The sequence below is a fragment of the Oryza glaberrima genome, chromosome 2 (assembly GCF_000147395.1).
Source record: "Oryza glaberrima chromosome 2, OglaRS2, whole genome shotgun sequence".
Taxonomy (NCBI): domain Eukaryota; kingdom Viridiplantae; phylum Streptophyta; class Magnoliopsida; order Poales; family Poaceae; genus Oryza; species Oryza glaberrima.
In genome coordinates this window covers 17,530,361-17,554,758 of record NC_068327.1, presented here as the reverse complement: position 1 = coordinate 17,554,758, position 24,398 = coordinate 17,530,361, and the positions used below count along the sequence as shown (strand labels likewise).

The 24,398-nt window shown below is 43.9% G+C and overlaps 2 protein-coding genes and 1 pseudogene across 2 annotated transcripts; all 3 read right to left on the bottom strand.

Annotated features, from left to right (window-relative positions):
* Positions 1-2,241: 2,241 nt before the first annotated feature.
* Positions 2,242-5,519, bottom strand: LOC127762557 (cytochrome P450 81Q32-like). Its single transcript, XM_052287057.1, has 4 exons — positions 4,897-5,519; positions 4,462-4,804; positions 2,567-2,931; positions 2,242-2,512 (listed from the first exon to the last, which is right to left on the bottom strand). The coding sequence occupies exons 1-4, from the start codon at positions 5,517-5,519 to the stop codon at positions 2,242-2,244; spliced, it is 1,602 nt and encodes a 533-aa protein (XP_052143017.1).
* Positions 5,520-6,245: 726 nt separating this feature from the next.
* On the bottom strand, positions 6,246-11,401 carry LOC127764573 (cytochrome P450 81Q32-like; annotated as a pseudogene).
* A 7,694-nt stretch (positions 11,402-19,095) lies between these two features.
* Positions 19,096-24,398, bottom strand: LOC127763854 (disease resistance protein RGA5-like). Its single transcript, XM_052288653.1, has 2 exons — positions 23,540-24,398; positions 19,096-21,480 (listed from the first exon to the last, which is right to left on the bottom strand). Exons 1-2 carry the CDS (start codon positions 24,376-24,378, stop codon positions 19,500-19,502), a joined length of 2,820 nt encoding a protein of 939 aa, XP_052144613.1. The 5' UTR covers positions 24,379-24,398; the 3' UTR covers positions 19,096-19,499.

Here is a 24,398-nt window from a genome sequence, read left to right as displayed (position 1 = left end):
TTAGACACATGTGATTAAATTTGTTGCTGTGCAAGGGCATGCTATGACTGATATAGTGATGGCATTTTGTTGCTTGCTTCGGTGGCTTAACTGGCTGTTTGCTAGTTGGAGTATGATATGCGATTTTTTTGGGGTATAAAATTGGTTCAGTAGGCCTACTGAATCAATAATGTTGGGTGTATTATTTGGCATAATGTTGGCTGTTCTGTGAAGGTATTGAGCAAACGTTATTTGCCCTTAAATTCAAAGGTTGATAGGAGTAGTAGCTGCTTAGAGCATCTTTCAGATCATGGAGTGCTATATGGATATGGCTATCCCAAGACACGCCGTTTTTGGCATGGATATGGTCTTTAAGGTGCAGTGACTTAACTTTGGAGTAGTTTATTACAAAATTTTTACAGAGCCCAATAAAATTATAATATTACTTTTTGAGACAAACATACAGATACTGTTTTCCATGTGTCTAATCTAAAACATTTTAAAACGTAGATAGGATAAGTACATACTGTGTGTTTAAGTCCGACCATTAGTAGTCCATAATGGATCTCGTGTGTTTTTTTGCCTACTAGCTACTCTTAGCCAAATATAGTCAAGCACTGAAGAAACAGAGAAAAGAAACACCTGAACAATTACCCCTAAAAGAAAAGAAACACCTGAACAATTCAGCATGGATATCCCTGTTATTCTGTCAAGTTTCAGTGTCATGATATATAATTTTTCTTTTAATTTATGGCTAGTGGGCTGCCGTTTTCATTCATTTGGAGTAGTGAATTACATAGATAAGAAAGTAAAAGGGATTGGGCCAAGAACCACAAGCTGAGCCCAGAGTCCGATAACAACAGGCCTCGTACATCAGTCACAAAGGACTAAGGGCACGTTTAGTTGGTGAAATGAAAATTTTGGGTGTCACATCGAACGTTTGACCAGATGTCTGAAGGGGTTTTCGAACATGAATGAAAAAACTAATTTCATAACTCGTCTGAAAACCGCGAAACGAATCTTTTAAGCCTAATTAATTCATTAGCACGTGCGTGTTACTATAGCATTTATGGCTAATCATGGACTAATTAGGCTCAAATGATCTGTTTCGCGGTTTACATGCAAACTGTGCAATTAGTTTTTCTTTTTATCTATATTTAATATTTCATACATGTGTCCAAAGATTCGATGTGATGTTTTTGGAACTAAACAGCCCCTAAGAAGAAAAAAGTTCGAGATGGAATGCCACCAAATTCCGCAGATCTTCTCTCTCCATATTATTTATTAGGCTATATAATCCTTCCAACATCACATACTATTTATTACTATCATGTTTGAAAGTTTGCTCTCTCTTCTTACTTAGACTGTGTTCGCTAGAACAAGTTACCATCCGAAATGTGATCATGAAAAACAGAGCGGTTTATTAGCACGTGATTAATTAAGTATTTATTTTTTTTCAAAAATGGATTAATTTGATTTTTTAAGCAACTTTCGTATATAAACTTTTTGAAAAAAAACACACCATTTAGAAAAGCGTGCGCGTGAAAAACGAGGGAGAGGGGTTGGGAAAAGGGGCATCCGAACACAGCCTTAGTAGTCCACCACAGTGTTCTTACATATGGCTTTTGAGATGAAGAGATGCACTTATTTTCATTTTTTTAACAAAAACAATTCCATGATTTCTAAAGTGATACCTTATCATGCCAATTCGATCAACTACCCAAAAGTTTGATATATTATTGTGTAATTAATTAAAGCTAGAGTAAAATGCACTACGGTTCTTAAACTTGTCATGAGGTTTCATTTAGGTACACGAACTTGTAAAACGCACATCAAGGTCCCTAAACTTGGTTTATTGTATCATCCTGGTCCAAAGCGTTGTTTGACCGTGGTCTTACCTATATGGCATGCCACGTGGACGATGACATGATGTTTTTTTTCATTTCCCCTTTTCTTTTTCCTCATATTCTTTTATCTTCTTCCTCCACAAGAGCCACCTTGAGCTCCCCCGCGTCGAAGAGGCCGAAGAAGAGAGAAATGAAAGAGGAAGAAGGGAGGAAAAAAAGAAATAATAGTAATAATGTGCCATGTCGTTGTCTACATGTCATGCCACGTAGACAAGATCACGATCAAATGAGACTTTAGACCGGGATGATACAACAAACCAAGTTTAGAGACTTCAATACACACTTTGCAAGTTTGTGGACCTAGATGAAACCTGCTTACAAGTTTAAGAACCGCCAGTGTAATTTACTCTTAAAGCTAATAAAGGAGATGCATCAGTGACGCACGAGGTTGATAGAAGGCTTGCAGAGGCACCTCCTTGGGCATGGTAAGACCAGATCCCTCGGTCATGTCTACTAGCTCCTCTCCAACTCTTACCCACTCAAAGCACTGAATCATTGTCCCAAGGGCAAGACCTACCATTTGCATGCGCAAGTTCTCTACAGGGCATTTGCGCCTCACCATGCCAAATGGGATTGCCATCTTCCCTTCACTTCTTCCATTCTCAAATATATAGAAACATAATATGCTATAATTTAATACGCCCGTACATATATATAGCATTTTTGAAAGAAATTGATACCGATACCTTTCAGGGATGAAGCTTGTTGGTTCATTCCATACTTGAGGATCTCTGTGAATGGCAAATGTGTTTACAAGAAGCATTGTCCCACGGGTAATATGAAAACCAGCAATTGAACAATCAGTAGACGCTTCATGAGGCACAAGAAGTGGCGCTGGCAGGTATAAGCGGAGTGTCTCCATGATAATGCACTGGAGGTACTGTAGTTTTGTGAGGTCACTCGCCTCTAGTAGCCTTACTGGTTGTCCTATGAATGCATCAATTTCGTCACGAGCTTTTCTCATCACATTCGAGTTGTTTAGTAGGAGAGACATTGCCCACTCAATTGTATCAGCTGAAGTATCTGTTCCAGCTTCAAGGGAACTCTGGAGAAATAAAAAACATGACAATATTGTCATTTTGATATATTTATCATGGAAATATTTTTCATAAAAAGATTAAAAATAAGATGCATGGGAATATTTTTCATATAAATCTAACATTATCATTTTGATATATCACTATTTTAGAATGAAGGAAGTATGTTTTGGAGAATATTATATACAATTGGAGTTTTCTTCTAATATTGTAGATGCAATTTAGTTATATATATGTGTTTATGGAATGATATGTGATGATATAATTTATATTGTTTACTTGTTTCACAATTGTCCATCTATTTCGATATGGGTCTTGAACTATTAATTTAATCATAATGAACACAATTATGCAAATGGATTAAAAACTGGATACATATGCAAAATTCAAAAGTAATGGTTTGTTTAAAACCCATCATGCAAATCATGGTTTATGCATGGGTGCTGCTTGTCTAGGTGCTCAAGGAGGGGAGAAATTAAAGGGATGTGGCTTTGCAACCCCCTTTTGAGATAAATTTCAATGATCCGTTCAATGATTTAAGTGGAAACTGAAGTTTGAATTATTTTTTTTCATTTCTAGATTTTCTTTATTAGAAGCGCCAATACAAGTCATACAAATGGTTTAGTAGATCATAGTTTATTTACTCCATCTATTTCATATTACAAGTATCTTTGATTTTTTTTCCTTAGTTAAACTTCTTTAGATTTGATTAATTTTTTTTTAAAAAAATAGCAACATCTACAATATTAAATTAATTTCATTAAATGGAATATTGAGTATATTTTGATAAAATGTTTATTTTGTATTAGAAATATTGCTATTTTTTGTAAGCTTTAATCAAACTCTGACTTAGGAAAAAAATTCAAACGACTTATAATATGAAATGGAGGGAGTAGATATGAGGGGAAGAAGGTGGCGAGCGCGGCGTGCACACGTGTATGGGTGGTGTGTATGCGGTGGTATGGGAGTGGAGAGGGGCGTACATAATCTATGTGTGCTTGTGTGTGTATTAGCAGCTCACGTGACATCATACACTCGTTTAATTGCAATCACTTTTTTTCCACTATATGATTGGTACTCCCTCCGTCCCAAAAAAAATCCAACCATGTGTCTCCTCCTAGTTACTACGAATCTAGACAAAGGGCTGTCTAGATTCATTGTATTAGTAGGAATCCCCTCCTAGGTTGGTTTTTTTTTGAACGGAGGGAGTAACTCTCTATTTATATCTCTTCCTTATTAACTTTTGTTTCTTTTCTTATCTACTTATATGTCTTAATTTGCACGGCCGGTATTTTTTTCAAAGATTTAAGTACATAATCAGTCCTCTTGACCTAGTTACTATGTACTAGAAAGATTATAGTGTAAGATTTAAAATTAATAGTATAAGTTTTCAAAATTATACCATACATATTTGAAATAACAATATATATATAAGGTACAAAATATACAATGTGAACACATGTTGCAAAATTTTGATCCCGACCCTTTTGTGAAACATATAATTTGGCATGTGAATATATATGTAGAAAAACAATTACGATGCACAATGAGCGGATGAGCTGGTCGGGGCACGCGTCGGGGTCCTGCCTCTGCACCGAGAGGAGCACGCCGATCATGGTCCGCCGCCTCGCCGCCGGCTGCGCACGGTCGCCGCCCTGCTCCTGCTCCATCTCCTTCCTCTCGTCGTTGATCAGCCCCTGCAGGAACCTCGTCCGGCTCTCGCGCAGCCGCCACAGCCGCCGCCCCACCCCTCCCACGTCCACCCACCGGAGCGCCGCCGGCAGGAAGTCCCACACCGTCGACGCGCCGCTCAGCGCCATCGTCTCCTCCACCATCTCCCTGAACCACCTCGCCTCCTTGCTCACCTCGCCGTCGTCGTCGCTACACAAGGCTTACAAATAAGTGACAGGTAGAATAAGATAGCCATGGTGACCATGGTGATCATGGCGATCGCCGATCGATCTTTAGCTTACTCGCCGTAGTACGTCTTGTCGCAGATCATGGCCATCATGGTGTTCATGAGCAGCTCGAACAGCCGCGACTTGAGCTCCACTCGTACGCGCGCCGCCCCGCCGACGCCATGGCGGACCGCCGCGCGGTGAAGGTGGCGCGCCATGGCGCGCTTCTCTCGGACATGGACGTCGGCGAAGTGCTGCACCCGTCGCGCGGACAGGATCTCGGTGACGGCGACGCGGCGGACGTGGCGCCAGTAGGGCCCGTAGCTGGCGGTGCCCATGGTGGACCAGTCGTACGACAGGATCCTGCCCGACGGCAGCCGCGGCCGGTCGGCGAACGCGACGTCGTGCGCGCCGAGGCACTCCTCCGCGGCGGGCGCCGAGGACACGACGGCGACGCGGCGGGACCCGAGGCGGAGGCCGAACACGGCGCCGCCGTGGCGCGCGGCGAGGCGCGCCAGGGTGCAGTGGAGCGGCTTCCTGAAGAGGTGCAGGTGGCCGACGAGAGGGAGGCCCGCGGGCTCCGGCGGCGGCGGCGGCACGTTCCCGGCGCGACGCTGCGTCCCGCTTCGTCGTATTCGGGCGGTCTCCATAAGCGCGATCAGCAGAAGGAGGAAGAGGGCAATGAGGAGGGCGTCCATGGCGGCGAGGTGAACTCGACGAGCATGTCAGTGACAGTGTACATATATATGCTTCCGCCACTGGTGTATATCGCTTTGCTGAAATGCAGGCTTCTGGAAATCTCAAGTATAATCAAGTGGTACTAGCAAGTTGGATCACCAAACTATTAATTCGTCAAACATAACACGGGACGCCCAATTGCCCAATTGCAATTGTGCAAGTGCCAAAGCGTGAGTCTTGGTTTTCTCGAAAATGCTATACGTCCGACCGACGCGTACGACCAGCGTACGACTATGTTATTGGCTGTCCGCCGTCCGTAACTTCTGCAATGATCGCTAATTCAATTGGGTTTATGCCGTGTATTTCACCGTTGAGTCGTACGCTGCTCGTACACGTCCGTCGGATGTATAGCAGAGTTGTTTTCTTCGCTAATCAAAAGGTGTCGTGCACAATGTGTGCCATAACAATTTTTTTTTGTTTTATTACTTAGTTAATTACAGGGCAGCTTGCATTGTGATTCAGTACTCTCTCCAATCACAAATGCAACACGTTTTCTGCATGATAAAATCTTTGATACTTTCATTTATTATTCCTACTCCCTCCGTTTCATATTATTAATTGTTTGGCTTTTTTCCTAGTTAAGGTTGACAATGTTTATAGAACAATTTAGCAATATTTAAAATACCGAGCTAGTTTCAAAAAATTTAACATTGAATATATTTTGATAATATATTTGTTTTGTGTTGAAAATACTTATATATTTTTCTATAGACTTGGTTAAACTTGACTAGGAAAAAAGTCAAATGACTTATAATATGAAATAAAAATAAAGGGAGTATATGTTTTTGAAAGTTTGTTCTCTGTTCTTATGTTCTTATGAGTAGTCCACCACAAGAGTGTTCTTATTGATGGCTTTTGAGACGAAGAGATGGACTTACTTTCATTCTTGTTTGTAACAAAACAAATCCTATCATTTGTGAAGCAATACCTTATCATGCCAGTTGGATCAACGATCACAACATATTTCGATATTGCGCTATAACTAACAAAGCCTAAGAAAGAAGATGCATCACTGAAGCACGAGGTTGATAGAAGGCCTCCAAAGGCACCTTCTTGGGCATGGTAAGGCCAGATCCTACAGTCATGTCCACCAGCTCCTCTCCAACTCTTTCCCACTCAAAGCACTGAATCATTGTCCCAAGGCCAAGGCCTACCATTTGCATGCCCAAGTTCTCTGCAGGGCATTTGCGTCTCCCCATGCCAAATGGGATTGCCATCTTTCCTTCACTTCGCCCATCCTCAAATCTGTAGAAACATAAAGGTACGTAATTACACTTTATATAACATGGACATTCATGCAATAGTATAACATTTTTGGAAGAATCCATATGTAGTACCTTTCTGGGATGAAGCTTGTTGGTTCATCCCATATATGAGGATCCCTGTGAATATCAAATGTGTTCACAAGAAGCATTGTCCCCCGTGGAATATGGAAACCAGCAACAGTGCAATCAGAGGATGATTCATGAGGGACAAGAAGTGGCGCCGGTGGGTATAGGCGAAGCGTCTCCATGATGATGCATCGAAGGTATTGTAGCTTCGGGAGGTCATCTGCCTCTAGTAATCGTACTGGCTGCCCGATGAATGCATCGATTTCATCACGAGCTTTTCTCATCACATCGGGATTGTTTAGTAGCAGAGACATTGCCCACTCAATTGTATCGGTTTAGGTACCCGTTCCGGCTTCAAGCGAACTCTTGAGAAAATAAAAAAAGGGGGAAGTATAATTATATGTAAACAAAACATGGATTGTGGGTTCACATAAATCTCATTCCTAAGTAGGGTTCACAATTTCCCCGCAAAAAAAAAAGTAGGGTTCACAATTTTGGTTCAAATTTTGTGAATTTTAGTTTGTGTCTACCCGTGGGTTGTGGGTCCCAATATGATGTTCTTCGGGCCAAAGAAAGTATTGTCAAATATAGCAAAAAAGACCTATTCAAAGTCAGGAAAAAAGATGTGTTCAAAATTCAAAATGTTTTCTTTAAAATTTCTGAGAGTTTTCCTAAATAACAATAATTGTTTGTGTGATGCATCAGTACAAGCTCGTGAAGAGAAGAACCCTATCACAAGTCCATTTGCAAGTCTGATTGGTAGACGAACACAACGAGCGGCGACTGGTGCGGGTGATCTCGGCGTTAGCCACATGCGCAGTCAACCTCCTCCTGCCACCCTCTCTCACACTGAGCCGGCCTCATGCCTCTTTCACTGATAGCCTCGCCTGCTCCTTCACTCGGCTACAGAGGATAATGGGATGGGAGAGAGGAAGAGGGTCGTGGGAGAGGGAAGGAGAAAGAACTTGATAAAGGATGACATGTGGATCTTATGGGATATCTTTTATCTTAATGACTAGGAGGCCACGTAAGCGAAAGGTGACTAAAACTGCCCGAGGTTATGTTGAGAGATCTAAAATAAACTATTTGAATAGTTGATGGGACGTGTAGTGTTCTGTTTTGGGTGGATCTAGCTTTGGGCCAGAGGAAGGGCTCATTGCCTTCTTCCTAGCTCCTCCAACCCCCTACTCTCATTTCTCTCCCCTCTCTCGGGGTAGGAGGAACTCGAGTCCCCCCTACATCCACACTGGATCCAACCCTGGTTTGAAGTGTGTGGTGGTTTTAGACTTTCTCTAAAGCTTAGGGTGTGAAATAGACTTCTACCATTAAAAACGATATAAAAGTTTGAATTCATGAGTTGGAAATTAGGGTTCCCATGGAAATTCAAAATTTTTACTATAAAAGTTTAGAAAGTTCGAGCTGAAAGTTTGAGTGGTATTGTTGAAAGTTTTACAGTAGATTGCTAAAGGTAAAAAACTCACTGCTCAATTATCCACAGAAAATAAAAAAACAATCCCTCTATTTATGTGTTAGCGATGCTAAAAATTAAGGCTGTCAAAAGAGAAACTCTAGGCTCGTGAGCCACTTGAGCTCAGCTCATTCAGGCCCAGTTCGGGATCAGCTAAAACTTCAAACAAGCTTAACTTTATATGACTTACGCTATTTATTTAGCTTGTTTATTTGATAATTAAACTAATAGATAAAATATACATTAGTACTCCCTCCGTTTCTAAATATTTAACACCGTTGACTTTTTTAAATATATTTGACCATACGTCTTATTCAAAAAATAATTAATTATTAATTTTTTCCTATCATTTGATTAATTGTTAAATATAATTTATGTATATATATAGTTTTACATATTTCACAAAATTTTTTTAATAAGACGAACAGTTAAACATGTGCTAAAAAGTCAACGGTGTCAAATATTTAGAAACGGAGGAAGTATATATGTACATAATGATTCAGTTTGTGTTTGTACCATTTTTTTATTGATATGATTAGAAAAATAATTAATTTTATGAAAAGCATTCTTAAAATATATGTTATACACTTATATACTATATACTACTTATTGCCCAGCTCGACTGCATGAACTCAAATTGAGCCTGCTTACTAGGGAAGTGGATTTTTTTTCCCTTGAGACAACATCCCCTTGTTTTGTGCATGGCGTTTAAAGTTATAAAAAATTTTAAAAAATTGTCAAGATGGATCAATATGTGATATATCTTTTCGCAAACATGTGAGTTAAAATTAGGCTTATACAATTCAAAACAAAAATGACAAATTTGACCGTCAATTACATGTTCTATTAATAGTTAAATTTGTTATTTTTGTTTCTATTTGTATAAGTTAAATTTGAATTTTCATGTTTGTAAAATGACATATCACATTTTTATCTATCTTATTAATTTTTTTATGAGGAGATATCTTTTTTAAGGGATGAATTGAGTTTTAATAGCTCGAATGCGGAAATAGGCCGGACCTAGAACTAGGGTTTAATATTTCGTTTTCTCCATTTGTATCGAAGGTGACAATATTCCAAAATTATTTTTTTAACAAAAATTGGTGAAATGTGAACAAATACTGCCAAATTAAAAAAATCGGTTAAAATAATATCATTTTTTATGGGGGTGGGGTTGGGGGGAATTTTTTTTGAAAATAGTACGATTTTAATGGAAAATCGCACAAATATATATTGGTCAGAAAAAATCGCAAGTTTAACATCCTATCGAACAACCGTGGTTCGACAGGACACCTATCGAACAACCGCAGTTCGACAGGGTACCTATCAAATTGGGGCAGTTCGACAGGTGATAAAATAATTTTATGAAAGAAAAAACACTGTAGCGACAGTGTAGCATCACACCTATCGAACACTGACTGTTCCCTTGTTCGATAGGTCCCTGCCGAGTACTGTAGCACGTACTTATTTATTTTTTTTCTTAGAGCATTAACTCGTTGAACTGTCACAGTTCCACAGTTCGACAGGTACCCGTCGAACTGTCACAGTTCGACGTCGAACTGTAATTGTTCGACAGGTTCCCCTATCAAACCACGGTTGTTCGACAGTTTCCTAAACTTATAATTTCGTCCGACCGACCTATATTTATCCGACTTTTCGTTAAAATCGTATTATTTTAAAAAAAAAATTCGGGGTTTGGGGGGGAGGGGGAGGGGGTTTTGCGGTGTGTGGGGTGGTGAACTTGCTGACGAGCTGGATCGAGGGCGCCACGTGGACAGCCCTACCATCAACAAGGCATCAGCGGCGTCACGTCATGCTGAAAAAAACTTGTGAGCCCCATCCCCGGAAAGCGACATTTCACTCTAGTACTCCGCACCAACACGCGCATGCATGACCAAAGCATTTTTGTACTCACTATGCACAAGGAGCTGATGAGCTGGTCGGGGCACTCCTCGGGGTCCTGCCTCTGCACCGACAGCAGCACGCCGATCATGCTCCTCGGCCTCGCCGCCGCCGCCGGCAGCTCACGCCCGTCGCCGTCGTGCTCCATCTCCTTCCTCTGGTCGTCGATCAGCCCCTGCAGGAACCTCGTCCGGCTCTCGCGCAGCCGCCACAGCCGCCGCCCCACCCCTCCCACGTCTACCCACCGCAGCGCCGCCGGCAGGAAGTCCCACACCGTCGACGCCCCGCTCAGCGCCATCGTCTCCTCCACCATCTCCCTGAACCACCTCGCCTCCTCGCTCACCTCGCCGTCGTCGTCGCTGCACAGAGTTATACCAGATCCATGGTGGTTAACCAAAAGAACTTACGAGTCATGCATCATGGTGATCTTACGCGCCGTAGTAGGTCTTGTCGCAGATCATGGCCATCATGGTGTTCATGAGCAGCTCGAACAGCCGCGACTTGAGCTCCACCCGCACCCGCCCGGCAGCCGCCCCGGCGCCGTGGCGCTGGCGCGACGCCGCGCGGCAGAGGCGTCGCGCCGTGGCGCGCGCCTCGCGGGCGTGGGCGCCGGCGAACTGCCGCACCCGGTGCGCGGAGAGGATCTCGGCGACGGCGACGCGGCGGACGTGGCGCCAGTAGGGCCCGTAGGCGGCGGTGCCCATGGTGGACCAGCCGTAGGACAGGATCCCGGCCGACGGCAGGCGGGGACGGCCGGCGAACGCGACGTCGTGCGCGCCGAGGCACTCCTCGGCGGCGGGCGCGGACGACACGACGACGGCGACGCGGCGGGATCCCAGGCGGAGGCGGAACACGGCGCCGTGGCGGGCGGCGAGGCGCGCCAGGGTGCGGTGGAGCGGCTTCCTGAAGAGGTGCAGGTGGCCGACGAGCGGGAGGCCCGGGGGCTCCGGCGGCAGCCGCAGCCGAGGCCTCCCGCTTCGCCGGCGTCGTGCGGTCAGCAGCAGGAGGAGGAGCGTGAGAGCGATGAGGAGAGTGGAGGTGTCCATGGATCTGGGAACTGACGATTATTGCAGCAGTGTTGCAGATGCGGCAATTTTTTCAGCCATGCAGACACATCGTGCACAACCCGCCAGACGACCCCATGTGGTGACCTGCCACTACCGGCTTGATTAGACCAGCCAAGCAGCAACGCCCAACATCCAATGTCCAATGTGGGCCATGTTCTGGTTCTAATTTTTTAATTTATATTTTTTTCTTTTTAATTTAAATTTGGTGTTTTTTCATCTCATCTCCGGAATTTCTTTTCCCTAACATTTATTTCCTTGTTCATTTTTCCTCTTAGCATTCACTCCTACTCTTGGATATATAATCCTCATATACCTTGAGATATTACGTACTCTTTCCGCCTCAAAATATAAGTAGTTTTAGCTATAAATCTAGATGTTCAAAGCTAAAAGTTATTATATCTTAAGACGGAGGTAGTAGGTATGTTTAATCATAATTAATAAGAAGTACTATAATTAAAAACCTACACATATCATCATTGGTACCTAACAGATATCATCGTTGATAAATTGATATGTATCACCGGTACCTCACGTGTATCATCAGTAGTAATTACCTACATGTATCATCGTATATTCATTGGTGTTTACATGTATCATTACCTGTACTTGGCAAGAATCATTACTGAGCCCTACATTTATGGTCATTGGTAACTACATGTATCTGTTATATATATATATATGCATCATCACTGCTAACTACATGTATCTGTTATCAGATAAGCATCATCACTCGTATTTACATGTGTCACACCCTTAAGTTTCCCTTTTCCTAGGCTTGAAATTCATTTAATAAATTGCTCCAAAAAATTGTTTAATCAACCTAGAGCTAATCATTAACTAATAAATGCGGTTAACAACGGGAAAGGACATGGTGGAATTTTTTACCCATGACCCATGTGGTGACATGTTGGAATTAATAGATGGGCTAAAGCCCATTCAAAGATTAATTCTTTGGAAAATCATAAAAGGCCACCTCATGGGATGACACGCTTGTGGAGTTTAGTACCACCTTATTTATTCTAAAAGAGGGGGACCTCCTTAAAAAGGAGGATGCCCTCCTAGCCACTTGAAGCATGTGTGGTGGAGGGAAGAGTGGGAATACACGCGCGCGCTCGCTCACCTCGCCTGGCAGGGCAGGCGGCGTGCATGACGTACGCGTCGAATGGTCCGCAAAATTGGCTCCCTCACCCTTGCGCAAATGCAGCCTCCTTTTGCAGTTTTGTTTTGCTGCGGAGATCGTGCGGACGCCCTGATCAAGCGACCTCTCTATATAAACCGAGCCGCCGCCTTCACGCAACACACGCGGAATCAATCTAGGGTTTGCCTCCTACTCTGTGCTGCGCCGTGGCTTGTAGACTACTCCATCCCGCTCGCCGGCGTGCACCGGCGATCGGGAGAGCAGGTCTCCGGAACCTCTGCCTTCGACGTCCTGCACCGGGAGAAGGCGGCAATAAGGTTTTTGGGAAGTGTTTCGCGCGACTGCTCTCTATTCGTCTGCGACGGCTCGCTTTCCTCTCCGCTCGCGAGCTGCGCGCCTTCGTCGACGCCCGCAACCGCGAGTAGTTCCTGCCGAGCGATCGGTCTTTCCGCCACCTCGGTACGTGTTCAATATATTGCGCATATTTGATCTGTTCATGTTATACTGTATAGTTTATATGTGTAGATCTAATGATGCGTTCATGCTAGTTTACATCTGCAATGTCATAATTTATTTATGAAATAAATTAAATCATTATGTGCTTATAATTTCAACATGACCTGCCACTACCAGCTGATAACATATTGCGTGTAAAAGTGCGAGAGAGAAGGGCATCAACAATGTATATGGGTGGTCCTTATATATGGGTAGCTGATCATATGGTTCTTTCTAATACTACCTCTCACAATAGTAAAGGTACCCGTATAGAGTTATAAGGTGCACGAATGAGTAAGAGTGTATGACTCTCATTGATCATTAGTCGTTAACTCGTTATATACATGGAGATGCGATGGGAACCACGGTGCACGATGATTGGGAACTATCACGCCGGTTGTCGAGGAGTGTAGATAGGGAGAAGGGGCACAGCTAACCACCGTGTTCATTCTTTGCCGTTACTACGTTACTATGTTGAAACCTCCATGTTTATTTTCATGGATGGATGAGATCATCCAAATATTTCTCAACAGATTAGATCAGCCAAGCAGCAAGGCTCAACATGGCCATGTTTTGGTTCTAATTTTGTTTATTTTTTATTTTCAATTTCAATTTGGTGCCTTTTCATCTCATTTCTAAAATTTCTTTTCCCAAGCATTTTTTCCAAATTCATTTTCGTTTGTGCATTTATATCTTTCATCGATCTGGATATATGATTCTCATGTACCTTAGCTTGAGATATTATGCAGGTACCGTTGATGATAATTGATAGGTATTATCAACCTATACATATTATCATGCCATGATAAGTTCATCCAAAATTCAAAATCATTTTCTAAATGGAACAATAAAATCGTTAAAAGCTAAAAAGAAATTGCAAAAAATAAAATATGTACAATAAAAGCTCTAATATGGATTGAAGTATTTCTATTAAATTATACATGGTAAAAAATGAGCACTCAAATTTTAGTTTAATTTTAAGATCACCAGAAATATTTATTAAGCAATAAAAATAATTAACAGAATTTTCTAAAAACAAAAATAAAATAAATCCTCCTTTTCCTTTGGGCTGAATCTAGCCCAAAGGTTTCATTCTCTCCCTCCTCTTCCCAGGCCTAGTCCAGCCGAGCCGCGGCCAAAGTCTTGCTCCTGTCCTCCCTCCCCTCCTCTCTCCCTTCCTCCCGTCGTCGACGCCTCCCCTCTCTGGCTCTCTCCCGTGAAACCCTAGCAAATCTCTCCTTCAAATCCGCGTGATTCAAGCTGGTTAATTCCAAATTATTTGGGGGAATTAGTGCTCTTTGATTCCTCTTACTAACTACCATTTGCCCCCTTCAACCGGGCATTAAATCTCCCCTAATGGCCGCACCTTCTCCTTTGCCGGCTTCCATGACCGATGGCCACCACTGCCGCCGTCATTCCGCCCTCTCCACCTCCCCTAGCTCTTTTTTTCTCCCTCCTGAGACCTTAGACGCCTCCCCGCTACCTCCCTCTGGCTGCCGGCGCCCTCCAGCTGCCTCGCCCTTACGCTAGGCTGCTGCGCCGCCGCATCCCCTGGCACCGCGCAGTCATCCTCTCCCCCGGTCTGGCCTTGTCTTCGCCCGAACCTCGCCGGAACCGAGTCGTCATCGTTGCCCTCCTCCTTTGCTTCCCCGGCGCAACTCCGGCCGCCCGTTTCTCCTCGCCGGAGCGCTACCCCGCAGCGCCGCCACCGTCGTTGGCTTTGCAACATACCCAGGTCCCATGTACTCGTTGTCCGAGGACCGCTGGAACCGCCTCCCCTCCTCCCCGTCAACAGGTGAGGACGTCGTCGACTTCGCTCTTCGGCGTGCTGCCCGGCTGCGCCGTCGCTGCCGTCGGCATCGCAGCAGCGAGCTCCTCCCCGGCCTCGCTCACCTCACCGGGATTCTGCCGCATCATTATTGTCGTCGTCTCCCTTCGTTAAGCCGAAGCCTTCCCCGGTCATTGTTCCACCTCATCGAGTGCCCTTAGTCGTCGTCGTCGTCCTCCTAGACACCGTGTCGTCAAGCTCTGTGCTGGTCTCGTTTAGCCTTCGTCCTAGGGTAGCCGCCGAAGTCATCTCCTCGTCGTTGCTCTGTTGCTGTCCTCAACGTGAAAGCGCCGGTTCCGGTCACCCTCTACGTCGCGGTCATGGACTTCACCCGGTAGCACGGCCTCTTCCTCGTCGCCCTGATGGACCACGTCCTCCCTGGCGGCAGCTGGGAGGTAGCCAAGGCGGCAAGGCCAGCAAAGCAAAGTCCATGGTGGCAGGGAGAGAGCACCAGGCGGCATCGATGACCCAGAAGCTCAGAACCGGCGAGACTATAGGCCGGAGCAGTGGGGCCGGAGATGGAGATGTTGGGGGCGTCTTCCAGATGCCAGCGGGGAGGTAGGAGCCGACAGCGACGCGATCTCCGAGCGGTGGCGACCCACAGCATTGATGATTTGATGGGCCGGTGGACATCGATAGTGTCCGTGGAGGCCGTAGATGAGTCCCACAGCAGCAAAGGTGGAGCCGAGATCGGTGTGAGTCGCCTTAGATCCACTTCGCCGGAGGCAGGGAGGAAACGACGCTTGGTGGTCAGTGGTGGTGGCCTGGCTTGCTCGAGCAGCATGGCAACAGGAGGCGCGGAGGAGGCAGGAGGAGCAGGAGTAGGGATGACAACGGATCGAATACGGTCGGAAACTGCTATATCATATTCGTTTTCATATTTTTTCTCGGAATCGAAATTGGAATCAGAAATCCGGATACGAAAACGGAATCGAATATTATCGAATACAGATACGGAGCGAATACGAATCGAAACAAATACGGTAACGAATAATTATCAAAATATCAAGACCCCTCAAAATAAGTTTCTTAAATCGAGGAATAGATGTAGCCATTAGTTTTCAAAAACAAAATATCAGCATTTTCAAATTTTATCTCTAATTATAAGGGCAAGGGGGAGATAGAAAATGTTATGTTACTTTCCATACAAATTTATGTTATCATGAAACAAATAAATTAATGTGTATCACTGAAATTTTCGCAGGCGCATTGAAATTTTTGAAAATTGGTTGAATATTTTAAATTTTGGGTTGAACATTTCAATTGAAAGTTTTTAAAAATTTGAGTGCTTATTTTTCAGAATTGAATTTTTCATTTGTTTGTATGTGGACCACTTAAGAACCCGCATGGAAAAATCAATTTTTCCACACGGGTGACTTAAGAAACCGTATAAAAAATAAATTTAAAAATTTGAAACTAGTTTATCTCACTCATATGATTTGCAAATTGGATGATTCTTTTTTCTAAAAGTTTCTAAAATCATACTCTATCATATTATTGTGTTCTTACTACTATTATTTTGGTCAATTTTTTCTTGTGACTTTGTTTTATCAACTAAAAATTTCAATTTCAAAACTTCAAATAATATTTTGAAGCTCTAATTAATTTCAGCTGAAAAATTCATGAACATAAAAGTTGTAGAGCTCATCAAGACATACAACTTTTATTTTGGTCATTTCTTCATCCAATAAAATGATAGTAAAATTGTTCACAAAGTTTACATATCTCTCTTATAGTTTATAGAACCAGATGAGGGATGTAAATTTTGTAAAGAATGTTACTATCACTTTGTCGGATGAAGAAACAACCAAAATAAAAGCTATAGATCTTGATGAGTTATACAATTTTGTTGCTGATAACTTTTTCAATTGAAATCATTTAATATTTCAAAATATTGTTTAAAGTTGTCATATTTTGAAATTCAAATTCAAACAGTTCAAACAAAGTCATATAGAAAAATGACCAAAACAAAAGTTGTAGATGTTGATGCGTTATACAACTTTGTTGTTGACAACTTTTTCATTTGAAATCAGTTACTACCCAGAAAATTATTTGAATTTCTTATATTTTTAAATTCAAATTTTATATAGTTTAATCAAACTCGGATGGAGAAATGACCAAAATAAAAATGGTAGATCCCAATAAATTATACAACTTTGTTTTTGACAACTTTTTCATGCGAGTTAATTTTAATACCTTAAAATTCATTTTAAAGAGCCACATGTAAAAAAAAAATTGATTTTTACATTGAAAAAAGATCCACCTTTTTTTCACCCCAACCTTATCTTCTCTAGACTCTTCCTCTCCTCTCTCTCACACTTTCTACTCTCTCTCTCTTCCTCTCATCGACAGCGGCGCTGGGCGGGGCGGGCGGCGGCCGGCGGCGGCGGCGGCGGCGGTGACGGGCGGGCTCGCGCGGCGGGCTGCGGCAGCGAGCGGGCGGGAGCGGCAGCAGGCTCGAGCAGCGGGCGGGCTCGCGCGGCGGGCGACAGTGGGCTTGACTGCCGCGACGGTGACGGCTTCGGTGGGCGGCAGCGGCAGGCGGCTGCTGCGACGGCTTCGGGTGGTGGCGACGGCCGGCGGCGGCGCGGATCTGGCACTAGCCACTCGGCGGCCGGTGGTGGGCGGCACGGCCGGCTAGGGTTCCAGTTTTTTTTTTGCTGAAAAATATCCCCGGATATCCGATGAAAAATCCTGGATAGCTTCCGACCGTTTTTCGATTCCGTCGGATATCACCCTTATTGTATTCGTTTTCGTATCCGAGAAAAAAAATCCAAATTCGTTTCTGAATATGAGAAATTCCGGATAGTTCCGACCGAATTTTTCCGAATCCGAAAATTGGTCCGGACGGACGAAAACTATCCGAACCAGTTTCATCCCTACAGAGGAGGCTGTGGCGCTGCCACAACGATGGCGGAGCTCCCTGAAGCATGGTGATGTAGATCTAGAGGCTGAGCTTGACTGGGTGGCATGTATAGATGGCCATCTGGGTTGCCCAGCACGGCACAGCCCAAGCCCTGTTGTGCCTGGGCCGGCACGGCCCGACCGACCCACCGGGCTGTGCCATGCCAGCCCACAGGTGGCATACACAGCCCAATACTACTCGGGCCTTGCCGGGCCGGCCCGAAGGCATGATGGCCCATCGTGCTTCCTCATAGAAAAAGTGTATTTTTGGTCCCTAAACTCTGTGGGCTGTGTTTAAATGGCTGGAAATAAGTCTATTTAAGTCTATTTTGCATCCCTATATTTTTTTATTTGATCGGGCCAGCCCACCGTGCCGAGGGTGCAGCCCATTCATACCGGCTGTCGGGCCGGGCTGGCACGGTCACGACCCCAGTCAAGCCGTGCCGTGGCTGGCAGATCTGGACGATATGCCGAATCAACGACACGAAGAATGATCTATTGATGAAGAAATAGATGAACGGAACGATCCTCTGGTGACGGAGGACGATGGAAAAAAATAAAAAACGGTGGCCGTCCCCAAGGGAAATCAGAACCCACCCGGGGACGACGGTGGATGTGTGAGCGGCGACTGCCTTAGGTCTTCCGTCTTGATACCATGTAGAATAGTACATAGAGAAGATACTCTAAATATTAGACACATTATATTAAAATTTAGACGGTGGTATATATAGGAGATATATATGTATAGGAGATTTTTGGACACGTGGTATTAAGATTTAGACGGTGGTATATATAGAAGATACATGGTTAGAGATAAGGAAAGATTCCATATAAAAAAAAGTCCACACACGTCAATCCTATATACATCTCAAACTACCGTATATTCTAATATCCTTATGCTCCCGATCTCTTTGCTATAAATCTGTTGAGTTGTTAGACGAAGTTATATACTATGTAACACTCCGTGATCAATATAATTCGCGTTGAATTCTCAAAAAAAAAAAAAAATCGCGTTGAGACATTCCTTCCAACATCATCATCAACGTCCAATCGCCGTAATTTGTCCCCATCAGCGTCAGAGAATGCTTACCGATCCGCCCACCTCCTTCACCACGCACCGGACAACCAGGTCGCGGTGACCGCCTTCACAGTGGCGGCGCGCGGAGGAGGCGATCGAGTTGGAATGACAAGTGACGACGCGGCCGTCCCGGAGGTCTCCTCAATTCACGCAGCATCGGAGCCGACTGTTGCTATGATACCAAATGTCGCTGAGATCGTCCCTGATTCCGGCGGCCGTGTATAACTTATTAACTCGTACGTATTTGGCTAACGTCTGAAACGAAGAGGAACGCAATCGAACAGGTGTTTTGGTGCAGCTAACTTGCTGCTGCTTTTCTGTTTTACTGCTTTTATCCACAGTGCAGAAACAATAGAGTGGCCGACGATCGCGCCCCCTTTTCATGTGCCATCTCACACGATCGGTCGCGCAATCGCACACCACTAAAGAAACGCAACAGAACTCCTCGACGTGGACCAGCACAGCACATCTCAAGAGCGAGTGAGCGACTAACAAAAGACTCTGACCAAATCAAAACGATCGAACGAAAGCGAAAAATGACGCGCTACAGTTCCTAACTCTGAACCTGAAACAAACAACAGCGCTACGTTTATCTCTGAAGATTTGCCAACATGCTCGCTAGGCGCTAGCTCAGCTTCCGGCGATCGAGCGGACCAACGCGCCGTGCGACGTCCCTCTGGCGTCCCATACGACGTCGTTCGTGATGAAACAACGAAGCCGACGTACGGGTCATGAAAGGCCATACCTCCCCTGCGTATATGTGATGTCAACGCGGGGGCGACTTGGGTGAAGGTCGATGGCGTCCCGCAACCTTGACATGGCGGCGCTTCTGTCGTCGGCCTGCTCCTCTCCGGTGGTGGCGGCGGCGTCAACGGCTGATCTGAAGCCCCCAATTTTGGCAGACAAAACCCTGAGGCCCGCCAAGTGCTCGACGCCGACGAGGGCGTTGCCGAACACACCGTCACCTCCTCCATCGTTGTTGAACTCAAGGTCAAGCCTGCGAAGCTTGGGCATTGCCCCGGCCTCGAAGGTGAGGAACAGCGCCCTGCAGGTGAATATAAGGTGCTTCAGGACCGGGAACCCGTCGCCGGCGATGACGATGCTCTCCGTTGGCGCGCTCCGGATCCACAGGTCGAGGCGGGCCATGGCGGGAAGGCCTGCGAGGACGGACACGCCGTCCTTGCAGAGCTCGCCGACGCCGATCTCCAGGCCGTAGATGTTCCTCAGCCGGCCAACCCACTGGGGAACCCTGGATAGCCAGGTCGACCAGGCTGTGAGGTAGAGCTTGCAGTCGGCCAGGCCAGAGAGTGAAGATTGCAAGGCATCCACGTGCGACGTCTCCGGCGCCGCCGCCGTTTCAGCCTCGTCGCCGCCGCCGGAGCTGTCACCGGAGGCGCTGATGAGGTACAGCTCTCTTAAGTTTGTCAGATGTTGGAGGCTCTTGATGCTGTCTAAAGTGTTCTCCTCCAGAACCAAGAATGCCAGGGAGCGAAGCTGTGTCATGGTGCCAACATTGGCTGGCAAGCCCCCCGCCATGTATGGCAGAATGCTGAGGTAGGAGAGGCGGGGCAGCTGAGCAAGATCTGATGGAATGGCGAGTCCTGCTTTGTCGAACTTGCTGGCTATCTCCAATGTCTCCAAATGCTGTAACATCCGAATTTGAGGAGGCAGCTTAAGCAGATGTTCGCTCTGGATCTTGAGATATCGTAGCAACAACAGTTTGCATATGACACTGAGGTCCACTACCGCTTGTGTCGTCGACTCATCCTTAGGGTTATAAACGAGTTCTAGGACAAGAACTCGCAGAAACTTCATGTCCTGGAACCGAACCTGATGGATGTCGGTAACACAGGACGCAATCGATCGAACCTTTTGCAGACCGATTCTCAATGCTGGCGCGGAACGGCGCCTTCCGAGAACATCGGAGTAGTGGAACAGCCGACGGACATTGTGCACCGATCCTTTGATCTCTTGCGAATTACCTACTACCGCGGTCAGAAAATTCTCCTCCACAGAGTACTTGCGTATGATGAGCTCAAGCATCAAGTCATGCACCCTGCAGGACAGAACCTCATCATCGTAGCCAATTTTCACCGGCTGAATCATGCTTCTGTTTACAAGTTGGTTGAAATAACCTCCTGCACTTTCCAGTCCGTGCACAAAACCTTCGGCTACCCATTGCCTGACCAGATCATCTTTCCAGATTACATAATCCTCTGGATATGCCCCAAGGTACAGGAAGCAGGTCTTCAGATCAGGATGAAGATACTTGTAACTGAGGTTTAGTATTTGCCGCATCATCTCTAGACTGGGATCTGTCCCCAACTTTGAGCCCAAAGAATTCTGTACATGCTCCCATTCTTCCTTTACCTTGCCTGCTTGGCTAGCTAAAAGGCTAGCTATGGTAATGATCGCAAGGGGCAAACCGCCACATTTCCTTAAAATTTCATCTGAAATATCTTTCAGCTCATTCGGGCAGTCGTCTTCAGAGCCAAATATTCTTTTGAAAAACAGTTTTCTTGAGTCTGTCTCACTTAGAGGTTTCATTTCATAAATGCAGTCGCGTTGCTGCCCGCAGCATTTTTCTGCCACCGTGTTATCCCGTGTAGTCATGATCACTCTGCTCCCAAGATTATTATCCGGGAAAGCACATAAAAGAGCATTTTCCCACACTGATACATCCCACAAATCATCAACTATGATGAGGTACCTAAAAATAGGTTATAAATACATCATGTTAGTTAATCATGTGCACATATATCTCCTTATAAATGCTACTATATCATAACCCATCCATTCGCACAAGCTACTGATAGATATTACATAATTAAATTTACATAACTTACTCCGTAGTACAGTAGTACTCATATAAAAGTTGTTCATAAATCCGAATAATATGTAAATAACTATGAATAGTACATTTCCATACATGCATATATACTTTTCTAATTATTAATTTATAAAATTCATGAATGCCAGAAAGAAATTACATACACAGAAATTTACTATGGTTAATCTGGCAGTGATACCCGTGCGGTTATCCATTTGGCACTAATAGAGACTGTCCCTTCTAGTTCAAGCCACGACCAACAGTGATAGTATGGTTTGGGAATTTGATTTTCTTTTTATTTCAAGCCGCGAATTAGTAGTGATAGTATGTGGTTCGGATATTTGTTTTTTTAGGCGTGACAAAAGCTTAAAAAGTGTCCTATCCAATCCTAGATTTCTATATTTTGGAATGGAGGGGGTATATTTAAGAAAAGATAAATAATCTTTCACATATAAAATTCACTGAACACACGTATAAATGGGTGGCTAAGCGTAAATGAGCTGATAAATTTAATTTGAATGATTCTGTTGTTCATTTCTTCTATCATTTAGTTGTACTCAGCCTTCACTCGTTGATGGCGCACAAGTTAATAGCTCCATTTTTTTAAACTAAACTTTTTGAATAGTTGGGTTTTTGAGAATGATTTGATCATTAGTTTATATAAACTAGTATAGTGGTTGCGTGGGCTAGCATCATTATATTTTCTTCTCACATAATACCATATATGGAGTCACATTTTAGTATTAAAATATATTAAAATGACAACATAGTTTTAAATTATGTATGAACTTAACCAAATTAACCAATGCGTAGCATTCATATTGTATTGTATATACGTGATAGTTATTTCTTAATTTTATTCGTATATGATGTTTAGTCTCCTCTTCCAATATTCTTTATTTTTAATTCTGATATTCCATTATTAATAAATTTTATTCCTATATGGACTCTAAACCCTTCTTCAATATTCCCGAATTTTAGTTACTTTAAAATTGTATTCCTATATTGACTCTAGACTTCTTTTCTAATACTCTATGTTTAATAATTCCGAATTTCAGTTATTTCTAAATAGTATTCCTATATCAATTTTATACTCTTCTTCCAATATTCCTTTTTTATTTCGAATTTTAGTTGTTATTTCTAAATTGTATTCATATATGCACTTTAGTATTCTCTTCCAATATTTCTTATTTTTAATTTCCGAAGTTTCTGTTATTTATAAATTTTATTCCTATAGGGACTATAAACCCTTATTTCAATGTTCCTAAATTTTAGTTATTTTTAAACTGTATTCCTATATGGACTCTATACTTCTCTTCCAATACTCCATGTTTTTAATTCTGAATTTCAGTTATTTTAAATTGTATTACTACATAGACTCTGAACTCTTCTTCCAATATTATTTTTTATTCCGAATCTTAGTTATTTCTAAATTGTATTTTTATATGGACTCTAATCTATACTTATAATTTTCTTATTTTTTTAATTCTGAATTTCAATTAACTCTAAATTGTATACCAATATGGACTCTATTCTCCTCATCCAATATTTACTTTTAATTCCGAATTTAAGCTATTTTAAAATTATATTTGTATATGAACTCTATTTTTTTCCTTCGATTAATATGAGAATTTCTAGGCTGTGAGAGCGAATGTGAAACCTCTTTTTTTCTATTACTTTAATAAGTATATTTGTACTATTAAGATATCCTTAAAATTACAATATTACTAAAAAAACATTTATAACAACAGATCCAATGATTTAATTAATAATAATAAATTAATGTAGGCAATTATTTTTGAAGCATATAGGTTAGTTACCAAACTGATTGAAGTTACGGATTCCAGGCCATCAATTAATATATAAGAAAAATCAAAATAAACGAAGGTAGATCAGAAGAACAGGTAAAATTTAGTCATGTAAAGTAAAGAAAAAGTACCTCTTGTGTAGAAGATGGTTTCTAAGCTGGTTAATCATGCCTTGCAAATCGTTGTGGATACATGGTTTCACCTTAAATTCTTCGATTAGTATCCTGTGAAATATCCTCATGATGTCAGGGCTTTGTGATACTGATACCACCAATCGGCAATCAAACTGTTCTTCGCCCAACTTGCGGTGCACCACGCTGGCAAGAGTGGTCTTGCCTAGTCCGCCGAATCCTACTATGGAGACAATCTTGAGCTTCTTCACCAACGCTTCCTCTCCTTGACCTTGAGTCAACAAGCTGATGACCTCATCCCGTGGCTGTTCGATGCCAACCAGGCTATCCTCCTTGGCATAGAAGGCATGAAGCCGAGGGTCGATGGGCACAGCACCGCCGGAGGAGGAGGAAGACGCTGGGAATCTGTACCTCTCGTGGCGCTTGCTCACGACGTCGACGCGGGCCTTGAGCTCCCGGATCTTCCCGGCGATGTCGTGGCGAGCTCCTAGCGTCCTCAGCTTGGACAAGTTCCGCTGGAAGAAGCCCTTGTCGTCGTCGGGGTTCGCCGTAGTGTGGCCGTGCTTGTCGACGCGGAGCGTGAAGTCGTCGATGCAGTCCTCCATGTCGTAGGAGAGGTCACGGATCTGGTTCCCCCACTCCCTGTCCTGGACGTCGGGGTCCTCCTCGGAGGCCAGCTTCAGCAGCGTGGCGTTCATGCTGCTTACCTCCTCCCGCAGGGAGACGATCTCCTTGCGCACACCCTTGAGGCCGGCGTACTCCTTCTCGAGTAGGGTGGACAGCCTGCCGACGAGCGGGCTCAGCACTCCTGTGGCTGCGCTCACTACGGCATGCTCCATGCTTGATGCTCCTGGCTCTA